General features: G+C 41.0%; 1 protein-coding gene and 1 long non-coding RNA gene across 6 annotated transcripts in view; one reads left to right on the plus strand and one right to left on the minus strand.

Moving 5' to 3' along the window:
• Positions 1-19,786, plus strand: part of ZBTB37 (zinc finger and BTB domain containing 37) — a 31,225-nt gene extending 11,439 nt beyond the window's left edge. For 2 of the 5 annotated variants that reach the window (XM_084783497.1, XM_084783496.1), the window contains one exon: positions 2,181-19,786. In XM_084783497.1, the coding sequence (XP_084639623.1) occupies positions 2,181-2,666 (486 nt within the window). In that variant the 3' untranslated portion in view covers positions 2,667-19,786. The remainder of the gene's footprint in view (positions 1-2,180) is intronic. The other 3 variants (XR_014779542.1, XR_014779543.1, XR_014779544.1) reach the window with 3 other exon arrangements.
• The window catches only part of LOC311599319, a 155,240-nt gene that overhangs the window by 14,868 nt on the left and 120,201 nt on the right, over positions 1-20,171 (minus strand). The window lies entirely within an intron of this gene.

Here is a 20,171-nt window from a genome sequence, read left to right on the forward strand (position 1 = left end):
TAATGTTTCAGTTTGGTTTTGATTTTGATTTTTCAAGGTAGCCCTAGTTGTAATTATTTTCTAAATGATTTTGTTTTAAAAATTGACTTTAATGACCTTAAAAGTCAACAAGCCAAAAAAAAAAAAGAAAAGAAAGAAACAAAATGTATAATTTCTGAATAGTGATATTTATCAAAGAATTTTGAGCTAAAAATGTTAATCACCCAAAAACACATTTCAATATTTATTTTTATTGTTTCATTTTGCTATTATTTATTTATTTAGATAGAGTCTGACTATATAGTCCTGCAGGCCTCAAACTTACTGTGTAGACCAAGCTCGTCTGGAACTCCAAAGCTCCACCAGCCTCTCAAGTTTTGAGATTAAAAACGTGCACCACCACACCCAGCTTTAGTATTTTTCAAATTCTGCATATGTTTCTGTGTGGGACTATGTGAACATATGTGCAGATGCCTATAGAAGCCAAAGGTGGCGGTGCAAAATAACTAGACATGAGTGCTAGGAACCAAACTCGGGTCTTCTGTGAGAGCTGTGCGCACACTCTTAACAACTGAGCCATTTTCCAGAGCCCAGTCCCAAACTTTGTAAGTTAGTTTTTTAAAGGAATATATTCTTTTTTCTTTTCTTTCTTTCTTTTTTTTTTTCTTTTTCTTGGTTTTTCAAGACAGGTTTTCTCTGTGTAGCTTGCCTGTACTGGACTCACTTTTATAGACCAGGTTGGACTCAAACTCACAGAGATCTACATGCCTCTGCCTCCCAAGTGCTGGGATTAATGGTGCACACCACCACACCCAGCTAAGGGAAAAAAATATATACATATATATTTAAGATTTATTTATTATTTATACAGTATTCTACCTGTATGTGTGCCTACCCACCAGAAGAGGGCACCAGATCTCATTATAGATGGTTATGAGCCACCATGTAGTTGCTGGGAATTGAACTCAGGACCTTTGGAAGAACAGCCAATGCTCTTAACCTCTGAGCCATCTCTCCAGCCCGAGGTATATATTCTTATCCTTCCAGTTGTCAGATGAGAAAACCCCACATATTCAGCCAATTTACTCCAAAGTCACTTCAAGTTTTTTAGGGGCTGGAGAGATAACTCAGTGATTAAGTACACTGGCTGCTCTTCCAAAGGACCTAGGTTCAATTCCTGACGTCCACATGGTGCTCACAACTGTTTGTAACTCCACTTCTGGGAGACTTGGCATCCACTTCTGATCTCCAAGAGCACCAAGCACACATGATACATAAACATACATGCAGGCAAAACACCCATAACACATAAAATAGTAAAAATGTAAAGAATTTTTTTCAGTTTTTGGAATGATAATGGTGTGCTGGTACATTACATTATTACCTATACATTATATATTTTATAAAGCTAGCTACTGCTGGTTAACATGGTAATAATAATGTCATAAATAAAATTTTATTATATTTGCCTTTATATATTCCATATTTTCATATGTAGTAGACAAAAATCCACATTTGAATTTCTGTTTTAATTGGTTAAAAGTAATGGCATTTAAATGGTTCCTCAGTTGCATTAGGCATATGGCAAATGCTAATAGCCATGTAGTTATCACATGAGTAGTTCAAATTACAGAGCGTTTGCACCACAGAAAGTTGTACGTACTCTGTGGCCGATTCTCTAGAGCACAGCTGTAAGCATAGAGTCAAGGGTAGTATTGTGGGCTCATTGTCTCCTAGTATGTAAAATAGCACTAAAGCAGAGCGGTTTTGGGTTGGCTTTTGGTTTTGTTTTTTTGAGGCATGCCTCATGTAGTCCAGGCTAGTCTTCAACTCCCTATATAGCTAAAAGTAGTCTTGCATCCCTAACCCTGTTGTTTCTACCTCCCAAGTGTAGCAGAGGCTTAGTAAATACCCAGATCACCAGCCAGAGCTTTGCATTGCACTTCTTATGTCAATGGAATAATACTCCCGGGGTTCCTTTTTCATTACTGTGTTCATATCTTTACCTTTTGGTAGTAGTAAGGCTCCCTCTGGGCTCTCCATTTCAAGTAAGTGTATATGGGTGGGACCCTGTGTTCTGTTCCTTACACCACACAGATACAGAAGAGCATACATCTTAGTAGCAGGCACAAGTCGATTGGGTTGCTTTTAACGTCTATGTTTAGCATTATGTGCTATTCACTTATTTTCTTCTGGTGCAGGTAGAAGAGTCAGCAATGATGGGAGTAAGCGGCTATGTGGAGTATCTCCGAGAACAGGAAGTATCTGAACGGTGGTTCCGGTATAATCCCCGTCTCACCTGCATCTACTGTGCCAAATCTTTCAACCAAAAGGGAAGTCTCGACCGCCACATGCGCCTGCATATGGGAATCACACCTTTTGTCTGCCGCATGTGTGGAAAAAAGTATACCCGGAAAGATCAGCTGGAGTATCATATCCGCAAGCACACAGGCAACAAGCCTTTTCACTGTCATGTTTGTGGCAAAAGTTTCCCCTTCCAGGCCATCTTGAATCAGCACTTTCGAAAAAACCACCCTGGCTGTATACCTCTGGAAGGGCCTCACAGCATTTCTCCTGAGACAACTGTCACATCTCGGCAAGCTGAAGAAGGCTCACCTTCTCACGAAGAAACAGTTGCTCCTGGGGAATCTGCCCAGGGCTCAGTGTCTACTACTGGGCCAGATTGAAACACTGAGGGGGAGGGGGCAGACCCTCTTCCCCTTTGGGCCGTATCCAGCCCCTATCAGGACCATTAGATTCACAAAATGCCACATCACTCGACTAGAAGATGGTGTTGCCAAATTAGAAGACCAACATGCAGAAAGCACTAAAGGCTCTTCTCTCTCCTCCTCACACTTTGGAAAATAATCAAGCAAATCAGCTTCTAATTCAGGGATCAACAGCCTTGGTTTGTTAACTTTATAAGAAAAAAAATGTTTTTAACAAAACTGATAAATGAATGGTCATTTATCTACCAGTCATGATTGAACACTGTACTTAGGTCCATATCATCTTGATGGGTTAAAACCCAGATCTAAAAAAACGAAAAGCAACAGGAGCTTTGGCCAGCTGACGCAGCCTATCAGAAGAGGGAAAGATAGTCAACATGGTGAGAAAGGGGAGTCTTTCCTTCCTCTTCCCTGCCAGAGCATGCATTTCCGTATTTAAGAAAAGAGAATGCTGGTGGTTCTTACTAGTCTAAATGGTTAGCTTGCCCTTGCCCTGGGGAGACATTGACGTTGCCTGGTGGTTTCGTGTGGTCAGCTACCATGGAGCAGTATTCTAGCAGGCACTTTAGGCACAGAGAAGGAGAACGAACAGCCAAGCATTACAGTGGGCACGTCTACCTGTGGGAGCCTGAGAGAGGAGCAGGGAAGCAAGTGCTTCTATGCTTTACAAATACTGCACAGCACAGAACTGAAGTACAACTTCCTGTTCGGTGTTTGTAAACCGTTGCACTTGCATAAATCCTTGGGTATTACAAAAATGTTTCTAGCGCTATGGGTTAACCTGTTAGGCTGGCTACCAAAAGCTGATTCTCTTCAGCTCCTAGTTTCATATAACAGCAATATTGTACATCAGAAGTGTCACTTTCCAGTGAAATGAGCCTGGATTGTATTTTTAAATCCACAGGTCTCCACATTTGATAACTTTTATATGAAGTTTTTAAAGTTTTTTTCCTGCAATATTACAGTTGAAGAGAGATTCAACACTATTGTTCTTATTGCAACCACAATTTTATTTCCTTCTGCGTGTTTTATACTTTATATTTTCAGTCCAGTGAAGAGGAACGTCACTTAAATCTGTGTCTTAGGTCTATATATAATTCATAAACCAATTAGCAAATTGCTGGTGACTCCAAGAGCTTTGGTTTTTTTGTTTTTTAAATAATACACTACAGGGCACTTGACTTACAAGAAAATATCATGCACAATCATGTTGCAATAAATGATCAAGGGATCAATTCTTATCAGGTATGGTTACATCATCATTCCTAAGATTTTTAAAACTTTTTAGTGATCTTGAGTTTTTCTGAGATTCTTAAATCCAGCTCTGAAAGAATTTACCAAACACATAGAGCTTTATATGCCTTGTCTTGCATGCAGAGGGCAAAGGAATGTTAAAAGTGATTCAGGCAAGCTGATGCCTGCAGTCTACAGTGCAAACAGAAGGATGTCTCTAACTTGAGTGATGTTAAGAGCATATTTAAATGTGTAATTGTTTTGGTATAGGGATATTGTGATTCTCAGAGCTTTGGGGGGATGGGCTGGTCCTACCTGCACTTGTGAGCCATTTAGGAGAATGTGGAGTTTGTGCGCTCCTTTCTTGTGAGCACTTTGTGGCGTGTGGAAAGGTGCAGAAGACGTTGATAAGGAACTGGAATGCAAAGGATGGCTTTAAGCAACCGGAGGCTTGGGTATACAGTATCACCAGAGAAAGGTTTTCTCTTCTGAGCAAGTATAGAAATTCATCTTTTAAAGGAGTATTATGGTGTTCCAGTTGAAGAGCCCACCTTTAAAAGCAGCACTGGAGAGCAGTGTCTCTGATAATCATAGACAGACTTCTTGCTGCTTCAGTGGGCAACAGCATGAAAGAGTGAAAACTGTCTGCTAGAGCCACCTTAGGGGTGACCGTGCTCTGTGGCCTAAAACCATAGAGTTGAAGTTCTAGGGAAACTTTACCTTGTATTCGAGGCTTTCAGTGAACAGATCTTGTCATTACTGATCAGGCAGGTTGCTGGGAGGTCAGAAGATGCTGCTTTAGAGGGATTTTTTAAGCCAACCAAAAATATTTTACGTCTACCCTACTTTTGAAAAGTTAAGTTATATGCTCAGAAGTTGTTTTTCACATTGTTAGCTTTTTAGGTTATATAAGAAAATAGAGCTTTTAACTATTACCAAATTATAAAGGTAACGTGCAGTAATTTCTATAAAAAGAAACTTTGGAGCACTTATCAGCACTCCATCCAGGTCAGCCACAAACAGCTTGAATGGGGTGGAGACTGTTGAATGCATGTTTGGGGGGTTCCCTCCCACCGTTTTCACTCATTTCTACTAAATTTTTACTGTACTGATACTGTGAATAGAATGCTTCCGGTCCTGGGACCACATCAGCACAATCTTCTTTGCTGGTTCTCTGCCCTAATTATCCTAGCCAGAGCCATGAAATTCATGAGACTTCCACCCAGGCTACTTTTGAAACAAAGTTTGCAAAAAATAATCTTCCTTTTTAGTTAGAAGTGAAACTATTCTGAATACCCAGGATTCTTACCCAGATTCACTGTGACCTTGTCCTACTTCTTTGCTAGCACCCCTGTAGGATCATGGGTTAGTACTGTAGTACCCGTATGTGTGCGTACCGGTGTGTACGAGGAGCACTAAATGGGCTTCAGCTAATGCTGACCCTTACTACCAAATCTTGACCTGCACACGTCACCTTGTGAGGGGAACTGCATTAGCAGTGAGAGCTACGTCATCAGTGTGTGACTCAGTGTCATGAAGCTGCCGTATCAGGACTAGTACTATTGGGTGGCACTTAACAGCAGAGGAGGATGCTCAGCAAAAGCGAGAGTTGGCCACATGTGTATCTGTTTTCACCTAAATAGACTTTCTATTCTCTCCGAATTCTAATACTGGTATAAACTATGTCATTCACGTGGCAGTATCACTGTATATATGCAGAAAGGCTCTTCCTAATGAATTCTTCTCTTTTTACTCAACCATAATTACCTCTAAACTGAGTTGAATTTTATTTTATGTAATTCCGAGCAACTCCATAGTTTGAGGGGTGTTTTATTTTGCTTTTGGGTATTTGAGACAGGGCCTTCCTGTGTAGCCCCTTGGTGTCCTGGTCCACGCTCTAGAGCCACCTGAGCACTGAGGTTCCAGGCACACACCTCCACCCTGGCCCCATTCCATCTCACTGTACCAGAGAACTAAGTCTAATCTTAGTTGTCTTGTATTTTTGTGCTTTTTAATTTTTTTTTCCTGTTTCCAGTTCCCTTGCCACCAGTGAAACAGTTTTCCAAACATGGTATGAAGTAGGCATAGGCTGTCCCTGCCTCATTGCAGTGGAAATCCAGCTTTGGTTGGAGTTTCCTGGTGGAAGAGTGATGTTTGGAACCTCATTTTAATAGTTGAGTAGTCTGTGACCAAGAGGTAGCTTTTCACAGTCTTCCTACTAACTCAGACTAGTGTGTGTGTGTGTGTGTGTGTGTGTGTGTGTGTGTGTGTGTGTGTGTGTGTGTGTGTGTGTGTGTGTGTGTGTGTGTATGTGTATGTGTCTGTGTCTGTGTGTGTCTGTCTGTGTGTGTCTGTGTCTGTGTCTGTGTGTCTGTGTGTGTGTTAACCTGTGTAAATTACTTTTTGTTTAACCAGAAGGTCTAATTTTAAAGAAATAGAAGCAGTGGCAAATGCTTCTTAATTGTAGTAGAAAAGTACTTAATCAGAAAAGTTGAAACCCTGGAAGATATGTAAGCAGAAATAACTTATTTTCCCTTCCAAATATGCCCTTTTTCTTACTTGTATATTACTTATTCAAGGAATATTGACTAAGGCATTATTGAGCAGTCTGTGGAAGTGGAGCTTTTTACATAGGCCAGCTGGGAAAGAATTTAAAATACTAAAACATTTTCATAGCTGAGAGTTAGGAAAGGAACAGCAGTGATTGCCAGGTAAACCACAGAGTTCTGAGTGTAGCCCTCAGCAGAGCTTGAGTTAGATCAGGGTTCGGCAACCCGTAGCCCTTAAGTTAAATATAAAGGCCACCTGATTATAAGATACATCCTCACACCTGTGTGCTTGGTTAAAGCTAAGTATACGGCCACAAAGCCTAAAAGTACTCACTGTCTAGACGCTGTCAGAGAAGTTTGCTGTCTTCTGTCTAACTTTCAAAAGCTAACTACAAATTACTCCTCTCGCATTTCACCTTAGGCATAGTTTCACAGAGGCTTTGACCTCAGTCATATCTGTGCCTGGTACTTGAGAGTGTGTCATCCTTTCCTGGATCTCATATGTCCCCTGGCTTTTTCTTTTGCTTGAATCCCATTCCAAAGGGCACTAAGAATGGATTATAAGCCAAACAGAAACAGGGTTATGATTTCTCCTTGTCTGAAAGTTATAAATAGATTAAGTTTAGAATAGTTGTTTATAACAGGATGTTTCTTATTTTAAAAAATTTCCACATGGGCTGGAGAGATGACTCAGAGGTTAAGAACATTGACTGCTCTTCCAAAGGTCCTGAGTTCAATTCCCAGCAACCACCTGGTGGTTCACAACCATCTATAATGTGATCTGACACCCTCTTCTGACCTGCAGGTGCACATGCAGGCAGAGCACTGTATACATGATAAATAAATAAATAAATCTTTTTTTTAAAAATCCCACATACAACAGTATAGGGCTAAACGGGTACCCTGTTCAAAAGTTCATGTTATGAATAAGTTTTGTCGTCTCTGATCTTGCTTCAACTGATCTGCATAATAATGGCATAAGTGAACTTAAGGTAGACTTAAAGAGCAGTTTCTGTTGTGGATAGCTCTTGCCTGCGATGCCAGCACTTGGGAGGGAAGGTGAAGGTGAGGACCGGGAGTCCAGAGCTACCCTTGGCTATATAGAGTTTGAGGGTAGCCGGGGTGCGTTAAGACTCTCTCTCAAACAGCAAAACAAATGGTGTTTTAATTCTTGTGTACTGTTTTTCTAGATTAGACACCTATACTTTTCCCTTCGTTCTAATCTTAAGTAAATCCATTCTGTCCATGTGTAGACTAATACAAAGTTCAATCTTTCTGTTTTTTTCTTCTGGATGTTTTAAAACATAATGAACATCAGAATTTAAGTTTCTTCTTAGGCTCATTCTTGCACATCTGCTAATATCTAACTTGTTAAAATACTTGGACCATTACATATTTACTTTGTGTACATTCATTCTCATTGTTACATAAGATGTGGGAAATGTACAATTTTAACTGTGTTCATAAATGCTTGCTTACAAGAGGAGAATATTTCTCCACATTTGGAAATAATACAAGGGCTTCAGAGTTTTATCTGGGCCAAGTTTTCTAGGTTGTGCTGATGCAGTACAGTGAGTGTGATTTGTTGTTATAAGTTCTATCATCGGAGGTAAAAGGGGAAGAATCATTAGTCTCCACACAGGACATGTCTTTTTTTTTTTTTTTTTTTTTTTTTTTTTTGGCTCTTTTGGTTTAGTTTAGTGTAGTGTAAGTTTTTATTTCATTTTGTGACAGGGTCTTATTATATAGCCCTGGCTGGCCTGGAACTCAAAGAGATATGTCTGCCTCTGCCTCCCAAGTGCTGCGGCTAAAGGCATGTGTCACCATGGCTGGTCACCTCTTTGTTCTTTTTGTTTTGTTTTGTTTTTTAAGACAGGGTTTCTCTGCATAGCCTTGGCTGTCCTGGACTCCCTTTGTAGATGAGGCTGGCCTTGAACTCACAGCGATCCACCTGCCTTTTGAGTGCTGCGATTAAAGGCGTGCACCACCACTCCAGGCTCACCTCTTTGTTCTTAAAGTTGCCTCCCAATAAGCTTTACTGTGTTTTATGTGAGATAGCCTCTGAGGACTAGACAATCCTCATTTTAAGTTTCAGACTATTCATCTAGGTTAAATCTGCCTTGTCTCAGAGCACTTGAACCTTAGTAATAATGGGTTTTCTGATTGATCTGGGACATGTTATTTGGGAAAGAACTTGGCTGCAGACAACTGAAACATCCAGTTATGCTAGAAGCTGTCATTTAAACAGGAATCAATTGAAAGCATTGAAGTTTGACAACCATTATGACTAATTCTCAGTTTTTGTTGGTTGGTTTGGTTGGTTTTGGCTTTTCGAGACAGGCTTTCTCTGTATAGCCCTCGCTGTCCTGGACTCACTTTGTAGACCAGGCTGACCTCAAACTCACAGAATTCACCTGCCTCTGCCTCCCAAGTGTTGGGATTAAAGGCATGTACTGCCATGCCCGACAATTCTCAGTATTTTTGCTTCTTTGCTTTCTAATGCTTTTCCTGGTCTTTAGACCAAGATTTGTTCTGTTTTGTTTTGTTTTTTCTTTTCTTTCCCCCCTCTCTCGTTTTGTTTTTTTAAGATGAGGTTTCTCTGTGTAGCCTTGGCTGTCCTGGACTCACTTTGTAGAACTCACAGCAATCCACCTGCCTCTGCCTCCTGAGTGCTAGGATTAAAGGCGTGCACCACCACGCCCGGCATTAGACCAAGATTTTTAAGTGGTACTTTTCCCCAGGCTGGTGTTTTTACTTAGATAGTAAGTAGGCTTTCTTCCTCAGGACCAGCCACAGTTAAAACAGTATGAATGCATGTTAGAACACTTGAGCTTGTTACATTACAAAGAAAGTAATTATTGCTACGGCCTTAGAGATATCTGTATAAATCATCCACATCTGTTGTGTTGGAAGACCATCTTTTCTCAAATGACACATAAACAGCAATGCTGAAAAGACAAATATTATCTGAAATTACATTATCTTTACAGAGAGTACAAAAATAATTTTTATAAATAATTTTCTAATCTTCCTTCCCGTTGTATAGCAAAAATGCTTAACTTCTCAACATGGTTAAAAGAACCCCAGTAGCTCAACTAGTAAAAGCTTTAAACAGCAAAGCTAACTTTTTTAAAAAAGGCAGAGCCTGTTGAATGTTACTTCCTGTATTTACTGGCCATTAGCATAACTTCATGGTGGGTGGGAATGGGGAGTGCTTTTCTAATGCTTGTTATTTTGTGTCTACTGAGTAGGTCCTGTCCTGTGGAGGAGTCTCAAGTGCACCAGCCAGTTAAGGTAGTCTTACATTGAGCATCCCATGTGACCAACACCATAATTTAATACTCTGGATCTTAGGATGTGAATTATTCCATAATGCCAGAAGTTAAAGTATCTCATGGAAACATATGCAATTACTTGTCTTCACTGGTAGGTAATATATAGGAGACTATGTTCCATTAAATAAATGTTAAATACTTTTTGGTACCAGATAATATGCTTGGAATTTGTAAACAAAACCAGCGTTAGTTGTGGCTTCCTTTTCCTTTAGGGGTTTTGGTTGCTTGGTTGATTTGGGTTTTGTTTTATTTTTGAGACAGGGTTTCTCCTGGCTGTCCTAGAACTCACTACATATACCAGGCTGGCCTTGAACTCACAGAGATCTGCCTGCCTTTGCCTCCTCAGTGTTGGAGTTAAAAGCACGCTCTATCATGCCCAACATGCTTCCCATTCTTGAGAGACCCAAATCTACTTGTTGGGAATCTGAGACATGGTTTTTTAGAAAGCTTGCACTTTTTTCTATAGCGAGGGAGGTTCTGAAAGTCTTAGCTGTACTACGTGCTCTACTAGCATAGCTGAAGTTATATCCAAATCTCCTGAGATAATAACAATAATACTAAAAACAGTCAGCTTTTTTTGAATGTTTATGCTCAAGACACAGTTTTATTAATTTATCTGATCCTAATGTCAGTCTGTTGTGATTATTACCGTCATTTTAGTGAGAATGACGCACTTTGTCTCTACATGGGCAGTCTAACGCCTGATACTCTGAATAGCCTCTAGGGCCTTTAATAAGTATAATTATGGCACATTTTATAGATGAAAAAACTGATGGGCCTGAGGGGACCTAATTTGAAGAGCTGGTGTTTACCCATCCAGCTACAAAGTCCAGACTGCCTCCACCATAGCACATTTACTTCCCGTACAGTACCTAGCATTGTTCCTACTTTCAGTGAACTTGTAATCATAAACAGGGGCTGGAGAGATGGCTCAATGGACAAGTACTAGCTGTTCCTGAGGACCTGGCTTTGGTTCCTAAAACTCACATGACAGCTTACAACTGCTATTCCAGTCCCCGGGGACACAAAACCCTCTTCTTCTGGTCTCTTCAGGTACCAGGCATGCACGTTGTACAAAGACATTTCATGCAAGCAAAATACCCATAGGCATATAAATAAGTAAAATGTTGTATAGCCCAAGAGTATGTAATCAGCAAATTTCTTCAAAGGATGATGCAGTTGGTCTCTGCTGACTTGAGTATTATTCAGGATTGCCCACTTGGTAGGTCTAATTGTAGGTAAGTTGACTGAGTTACTATTTAAAAATGAAAATGTTTTCTGGTTTCTTATTGCTGTCTAACAAACTACTCTAAAGTTTTAACTCCAAAGTAGCTTAGCAACCACTTTATAAATCTTTGTAAAAAAGTTAGATGTTAAGGAAGAGGCAGGTGGTTGAACTGGTCTGGAAGGTCCAAAATTATGTCATGCATAGCTGAAAAGCTGGGCTTAGCCTTCTCGTTGAGTTTCAGGGACTATCCATGGTAGTTGGACTTCTTTTTTGGAGTGGGAGGCAGTGAGACAGGGCTTCTCTGTGTAGCCCTTGCTATCCTGGAACTCGCTCTGTAGACCAGGCTGACCTCCAATTCAGAGATCACCTGCCTGCCTCCCAAGTTCTGGGATCAAAGGCATGTACCGCCACCACCCAGCAAGTACTTGGATTTTTTATTTTTTTATTTTTTTATTTTTTATTTTTGGTGGCTGGAGAGACAGCTGGGTGCTGGGAACCGGTAGTTGGACTTCTTAATATGGCAGTTCAGGCTGGACAAAAGATGCCAGTTGTTTTAGAGTCCAGGCCACAGTCATCAGAGTCACTGCCATATTTTAGTCAGTGGTGAGCCCAGATCTTAAGCAAGAGGAAATATCCCAGTACTTTATGAAAGACATGCAGATTTGAAACCATGTTTAATTGTTTACAAGTAACATAAAGTTTCTAATTTTCTTTCTAAACCTTTGTGGTCAGTTACTAGTGTTATTGAAGCCATTATTATATCTGCGGTGGGACAGTAAAAGATCTGAGAAGAAGAAGGAGACAAATACTTGTGCCTCACTTCTTGGTTAACACCTTCTTTTGAGTTGCACATATTTTAAAGCAGTTACTCCTCCCCTCCACTGTGTTCCAGGTTTTGCCTTTTTGCTTTGGTTGCTGTGAAGGCACAACAGCTGTATGTGCTGAGCCAGAAATACTCCCTAGGAAGTTAAAAACTTAATATTGTTTGAGATTTTGATTTATTGAAGACAGCTATATTTTAATAGCTGTCTAGATGAGAAATTCCTGTGCTATGGAAATACATGGCTACTAAATCATTTTTAGGAATTTCTATTGTGTGGCTTGATACCCGTTGTTGAGACCATAAGGGTTCTTGTATTGAGGTCTCACAGGTGTCAGGCAAATGCTCCAGCCACCGAACTACATCTCCAGCTCAAGATGGCAAGTGTCGCCTGCTTGTCCTGTCCCCTCTCTGCCTCTACCACTTCTCCTCATATAATTTTGTGTTTAAAGATGAATTGGCTGATCCCATTCTTACTGCTATTCATACAGGAAAATCAGATGCCCAGTTTTGTGTATTAGTCTCTTGTTTAGCAGTTGTTAGCAGCCTCTCTTATTCAAAGTCACAGATCATTGACGTTTTCTTAAGGCTGGAGTTGTCAGATTTATAATGCGTTATTTAAGTTCTCCTGACTTAAAATGATTAGACTGGAAAACTTACACTAGTCCTGCACTGAGAAGAAGACGGTAGAGAATAAATTATACTCAAATTATCCCAAATCACACACTTCTGAGGGAAGAAAAGGCTTACGGTACCATGTGAGTAGATTCCCAGAGAAGTAGCTGTGAAGGCTTCTGGCTCATCACTCCCAGGTCTCAGAGGACAGTGACCTCTGCTGCCATGTGAGGCCTAGGGAAATGAGGGGCACTGGGAGCCAAACGCTTATTTAGGACTCTACAAAAATGCTAGGAATCGGGGGAGGGAGGGCAGGGGACGGGACAATAGTGTACTTAGATATCCAAAGACACTGTGGAGGTTAATTAGGTTTTATCGTGAAGATTAGGGGAAGTTTTAGAACTTAATTTAAAACTTTTTAAAAAACGCTCATTTCCACCCTGATATAATCACTTATCTCTGCCTTTCTTGACAGAGAACTTTGAAATTACAGTCCCAGGAAATGGCATTTTACCGTGATAGCCTATGTCATGACTGCATGTGTATTCTGCTCATTGAAAACTTCTCTGGAATCTCTGTGGTCTCAAGTTCGGAATCACTGTACGGTTCCATAGAAGAGAGAACAAGATGAAAAAGGGGGAAATCCTACAGATTGACAATCTTTGCTTTGCTTTCAGCATCACAAGTATAAACTGTTTCAGCCAGTCACAACAACCCAAGTGAGTAGTCGCCACCTGAGGGTTAGAGTTCTGCCTGTAGTCTTATCCGGAAGCAGGTGCTGACAACCTTGGAGAGTTTTCTGTTTTCTATAAGTCATAGAAATCCAACTGCAGTGGTTAAGAACCACTCAAACCTAGAGATGCTATGCAGGGAACAAAGCTTAAATGTGTTTCCTCTAGAAGCCGCGTTAATAAAGAGGTCACTAAAAGTGTGCCGAAAGTCCATCTCTGAAATGCTATCAGATGGCAGACGTACTTAGAATTTATAGAGAGTTTCCAGTATTTTTACAGAAGTAACTAAATCTGATAATGAGTTTTGTTGTTGTTTTTTAATGAGCCTGTTTTCTTTTTGGAAAAATGGCTCAATAAAAATATCACTAAAGAATTCAATTGTATATGCATGTGCATTAAACACAGAATGGTATATTGAAGATAGTTCATGCAAATAACTCTTATGGGAAGTTTAGCTATTTTCTTAATGTCTTTTTCATAATGTATGTTTATAAAATATATTTACTCACCATGATCTTGGTAGCATAGAAGCATTCTGTTAGCTGTGTTGTACTAAAAATTCAATTCTTGGCACAGTAGGCTATGAGAGCTTTTGGTAACTTTGTATTGGGCTGAAAAATATTCTTTCTTGTACTTTCTATTTATAAAGACATTATAATACATCTAACAGTTAGTGTATCTGGTTTGGTTTGGTTTAGTTTTTAGGAGCCAGCAGATGTAAGTATTAAAGTGAAATATATGCTTAGAGCCCAGCAAAAGAAAAAGAAACTATGCTTCTAGATACTGAGGAGGGCTAGGAATCAATACGCAGGATATAGCCTGAAAGTAGCTGTTGGGATAAACGTACTGTTGCTGTGAATTGCAATATTGCTGTGAGTTGCTGGATGTCTGTGTGTGTAAGGAAAATGTATTTAATGAAGGCAGAGAAGGCAGTGTAGAGTATTCTACCTCCCACTGAATACTGAGCATATTCAAGAGTTCCCTATAGCCCTTGCACAGGAGCCTGAGTCCTTGCCATTCCACCCCTGTTCTTTTCTGTATACGTTTCAGCTCCTCTACCTCTAAGCATTTGGCTGAGGAAATAGAGTGTAGCTTTCTATAGCAAACAGAGGAAAGCTAGACTCAAAATAAAGAGCCATTATTAATGCTTGACTAATGCAGATGTTATTGTCTGGTTCTTGTTGCCCAAGTCCTGTACTTGTCTGCTGGGAGTGTCTAGTGGAGGTAGAACCTTCGCTCTGTGTGTGCGTGCACATGCGCAGAGTTTCACTGTGTTGCCCAGGCTGGCTTCAAACTTTTCCATCCTCCATCCTCACCTTCGTTTTTGCAGTTTGTTTGTGATGTTCTCCCCAGGCTTTGCTTTTTAGGTCAGGCTGGCCTTGAACTCTCACTGTTCTGCCTTGGTCTCTTGGTTGCTGGCACTAGTAGTATCTGTCACCACACCTACTTTTTGTGTTTGTTCTTAAAGATGGCCCCGCCTCCTCTGAATGAAGTGAAACATCACTGTTCTTCCATTGCCATTTGCAGTTCATTTTATAGGGACTGGAATATTAACCACATTTTCCTGATAATGAGCTTGCTACCAATAGCTTATGGTATACATGACAAGGATTACTCCAAAGAGAGATGTGCTTTTTTAAATGCCAAATTACTGTCATAATAATCAAGACTTGAATTTTGTACATGGCAGAAAAGTTCATTTCACCAGTAGAATGCCACCTAGTCAGAACTGATGTCGGCTTGCCTCCCTTCTGAGCATCTTATAGCTGAGGAGCAGCTGTTGGCTCTAACAGCTGTCCTGGAGTTTTCCCCACCTGTTCATTTTATTTTGCTCTGCCCGGTTATAATGTCTGAAAGCAGCGATTCCCTGGTTAGGAATGAAGTTAGAGGAGTATCCATTTTCAAAGCTTGAGGGTTTGCCGCTGTTCTCTGGGTACTGTGTTCTCTCCTCATGACCTTAAGTAGAGCAGGTAGGGAATACAGGCAGTGTGAAACCCCCAATAGGGAGAGAAGCATTACACAGAAGCGACTGTGAACAGTTTGTGAATAAATCCAGTATGCGTCCTCCAGGGAGAAAGCTGGGTAGACACAAGTCTGTTTACCACAAATGCTTTACTGCTAAACCATAGAGAAGATCTCAGTATATGAGCTAGGCTGGTGTTCCAGACTCGGGGATTAAGTTGTGCTTAGGAGACTTTCTCCCTCTGGCTTATTGTTACACAAAGTCTTGTCCTTGTACACAGAGCCTACCCCTGATGTCTTGCTATAAATTATACTTTAAAACACATACTTAATTAAGTCATAATAATATTTTATTGTCAATGTTGTTGCCTATTTGGTCAAACTAATTTATTTGGAGTAAAAAAAGAAAAAGAATAAGAAGTTCCCAGGTAATTTTCTTGAGTTACATTGTCCATGAATGTAGAAGGAAACATTCTTACCCTCCCCTCTGGCTTGGATGAGCATTGGGCCTTGTATTGTCTGACATTCACCTTTGACTTGTGTGCTGTGCTGCCTGGGTTTAGAAAGGTCCCTAGGAGTGTGCTGGAGTGCAGCATGTGGCTTGGGTGTATATACACAACTCCCTGAGTGCAGTGCCTGAGCAACAACAGGACCTGCCCCACGGTTCTCATGCACAGCCAAAGCGGGAAATCCCTTTGTGGGTAGTCATTGGTGAACTTGGGCAGGGTAACGTCAAACTAACAGTAGCTCACTCTGTGACCCTACCTACCAAGTGAAATGAAGGTGTTTGGGTTTTGTTTGTTTGTGGTGGGGGTGGAGGTAGGTTGTGGTTGTTGTGTGTGTTTTGTTTGTAGTGGAGGTGGGCTGTTGTTGTGTGGGTTTTGTTTTGTAAGAGAAAAAACTTTTTAGAGTGGAAGGACTCCAGGAGAGAAATGCCTGAAGCTTAGTTTGTTTGTTTTTTCTTTCTCTTTTTTGGTTTTTCAAGACAGGGTTTCTCTGTGTAGCCTTGGCTGTCCTGGACTCCCTTTGTAGACCAGGCTGGCCTTGAACTCAGAGATCCGCCTGCCTCAGCCTCCCAAGTGCTGGGGCTAAAGGCCTGGGTTTTCTTGGCACAGGTACCTTTACTGCTATCCCAGGCGTGGCTCTTGGCTTAGCCGTGGGCCAGAGCTCAGGCTCCTCTGTTGCCCCTCAGAGTAGGTCTGGAGGAAAATGTCGCAGCCCAGTATCCTGTGTGCCATACAAAGGTGCATATGTGAATGAAAGCAGTGTCAAGGACTGTTTTCCAGACTCCTTCTCTGCATATGTGATGTGAGTGACAATTGCTCAGTTCTGCAAGCTAAAATAGAGCAGCACTTCAGTGTCCTGAGAAAAAACAAAACTGCAAAGCTATGCCCAGGCTGTCTGCAAGGCTGCTTTTCTCTGTAAAACAAACAGGTAATGTTGCTTAGTGGAGAAAAGAATAGTCTTGCCGTGGGTGATCATGGCTTCTGATTACCTGTCTCTTAGCCTGGTAGGATTTCTTTGTCAAGCAACTCTTACTTTTCCTTAGTTGTGTCTTTCTGAATAAAATGAACTAGCCAAGGCTTAAATATTCCTGACTAGTATGTGAAAGGAGTCATCTTAACATCTTTGTTTTAAGATGTTCCAGTAATTCCTAAATGAGACCTAGCAGCTTCCATTCTTATCCCAAGTCAATGAAAACCACCTTTCAAAGGAACTACTGAGCAGCTTCTAGCTTCTCAAAGAAGTGCACCTTCAAGGGCAAGCTCAGTGCCAGACTCTGATTACCCTCCTGAACACATAGAAAATTCTGTTCTTCCGTTGCCTATAAATGACTGACCATTTGGCCTTTAGAACTAGGTGGTGTGATTAGGAAGAAAAGGTAGGTTCATGGAGAAGTTGATTAGAGGACTAATTAGCATCAGGATATGAACGCTTGTTCTAAGCTTTAGGGCCTTGGTGTTGCTTAGCTATAAATGCTGCAGCTTCAGGAGAGAACTGCCTCCCTGGCCTTAGGAGATGCTCTGAAGACTTCCTGGTCGTGACTAGGATGGGAAAACAGTCCCTTAGGGTTTTCAAGCTGGAGAACATGGTGGAGTGCTGTGAAACTTGTTGAAGCTTATGCAAGTAACACCACACTGGACTTTAAGATTTTGAAGGGACAAAAGAGGAAGGTAGGGAAGTGGTAGTAAAAGGTAAACGTGTCTGCCTTTGATATTTTGAGCAAATTTTGGTAAAAGCAGCTTCTACCACAACTGTAAAGTCCAATCATCTTCTGCCCTAATGTGTGTCTTGCTCATTCATTCATTGGTTCATCCCCCTCCCTTACCCTGCCCCCCATCTTTCTTTCTTTCTTTTCTTCTTTCTTTGTTCTTCTTTTAGTACTGGGTGTTGAGTGCAAGAATCTGGAGCATGCTAGGCAAGCACTCTGCCACTGCACTATCGTTCCAGATCTAAATCTTTTCAGAAATAGCTAAGCAAATGCTGATCTGACCACACTGTGAGCCCTTTGCTCTGTCTGCTGGCCCTCAAAGCAAAAGTCATCACTGTAGGCAAAAGACATGGCTCTCAGTTCATTAGCTTATCACCTGCTGTGGTCTCTTCACAGCTTCCTCTGTTAGTTGTTTTGTATTGTAGTAGATTTAATACTCAGGACCCAGTGGACCCAGTGGCTTCCTTTTACTTTAAAACATCTTAATAACAGCACTCTGGGCCAGGTGGTGGTGGTGGCACATCCAAGACAGCCAGGGCTGTTATACAGAGAAACCCTGTCTCAACCCCCTCCTTCCCCCCCTCCCCAAAAAAAGCACTCAACCTAGGGTTGTGAGCCTACCTAAGTGAGGGAAAGCACATTGGCAGGGCACTAAGGTTTTCTGGCTCCTGTCATTAGGATGGGCCACTCAGGCACTGCCTCTGAGAGGCAAAGGGACGGCTGAGGGCGAAAGAAGAACAGCAATGCAGCAGAGGTTTGATTTCCTTCAGATGGGCCTACTCAGAAGGAACTATATCCAACTCTTCTCTATGGTGCTTACTCAGTGGGTGACAGCTGTCTCCCAGCTACCTGTCCCTGGCACTGTGCCTTCCCACTGGTCACTGTGAAAAGTAGATCACACTGGACTCAGAGGCCAGAATCTAAGACAAGATCCCTCTTCTTATCTTGAGCCCATTACTTCCTCACATAGCTTAAAATGTAGCATTAACTTCTCTCTGAGAACTTCGGAGGTTTTCTTCCCAGGAAACCGTAAAACATTTACAAGGAAACTGAAAGTTAGATTTGGCTTATAGCTGTCCCATTAAGGAATCACCGAAAGATTTCACTTCAGTTGCCTCAGAGTGATAGCAAGAATCAGACTGCAGCCTCTTCCTCTTCCTCTTCCTCAAGCTGACACTGTAGCATTTGTAGGCAGCACTTAGTTTCCACAACTCATTCATCACAAGGACTTCATATTGAAACAGACAATCACTTTCTATAACATTGGCCCTGGATGGGAGCAGGACAGATTATTTTTAACCATCAGTCTGTCTTCTCCCTATGAAGAGAGTCTAACATTTGAGATTTGTGTCTTTTCATCTGTAGCAATTACTCTGTGAATAGTAAAAATGCCTCAGAAAAGTACACCAGGTAGCCCTGAGAACATGGGGCTGGCTGTGTGCGTCTTTCCTCCTCAGACTTTGGTTTTTTGTTGTGACCTTAACTATAAATACCTATACATAGGAGTAGGTTTCCTCTCCAGCCTCCCGTAGCCATCGCTTACGTGTAAACCCTCCCTTCCCCTTGACTGAAAACAAAAACAAAGTATGCACTTTAATCCCTAAGAAGGGTGGCTGTTCCTGGCCCTGAAGCCAGACCACTCAGGAGGAGAGTTGAAAAGGGAAAACTCTTGCCAGACCCTGTAAGATTTAACCAAATTTCTTTACCCCTAATTCCTAGTGCTGGGGATTGAGCTAGGCAACTGCTGCCTTGTAACTAATATCTTAATGTGAACACAAAATGCTGTCTATGTTTAAGCTCCCCCAAGCATTCCCTTCCAAAGGGAAAAGAACCACCAAACAAGTTCAAATACCTACACTGGTTTTGGATTTTTCCCCCCTAAGGGAAATTTTATTTTTATTAATTTTTTGCTACCAAATTATTTTTTTAATCTTGTTTTTATTTTTTATTTTTAAATTAAAAATCAAGTGAAAATGCAATGACGCTAAAATATTTTCCAGAATTATGTCACATCTAAGTGCTGGGTTCTTTTCCCCTAATGTGACAGTACCTGACTCTCCTCCTGTAGATTCTGTTCTTCCCCTGGTGACAAGGGGTAGCATGTCTCCTAGAGCCCATGGAGCCCTGGCGTGTTGGGGAGGGGGGAGGGGATGAAAGAAGAGTTAAATGTGGGTTTATATAAACATATTTAAAGCAGTGAGCAGAAGCTTTCTCACTGAGCAGCTTTAAGAACAATGTGAATGAAACCTTAGCAACCTGGTTAGTAATCTGAAAAGTCTATTAATGTATACTTGAAATTGTTTGTATAAAAGTGCATTTCCTCTTTATTTTGACACTGTGTATAAGAACATTATGCATGTGAGTGGTTTGAGAAATAAAAGGTTTAATACTCATTTGAATCTCTCTTTTTTAATTTATTTATTTGTATTTTATGTGCATTGGTGTTTTGCCTACATGTATGTCTGTGTGAAGGTGTTAGATCTTGGAGTTATAGACAGTTGAGCTGCCATGTGGGTGCTGGAAATTGAACCCAGGTCCTTTGGAAGAGCAGTCAGTGCTCTCAACCGCTGAGCCATCTCTCCAGCCCAAATCTCTCTTTTTTATATAGAGATTAATTTGTTTATAAGAGTTTAAGGTCCTTCTCCCCTTTCCAGACTCCTGCCATCCTCCAAGATGAAACAGTAATATTTTTACCTATATATTTTTATGGTTTTCTTTTCTACTTTTGAGGGGGAGGGAAGACATCTTGAAACAGGGTCTCTCATTATGCAGCCCAGC

The sequence above is a fragment of the Acomys minous genome (genome assembly GCF_964271855.1).
Source record: "Acomys minous genome assembly, chromosome: 1".
NCBI lineage: Eukaryota > Metazoa > Chordata > Mammalia > Rodentia > Muridae > Acomys > Acomys minous.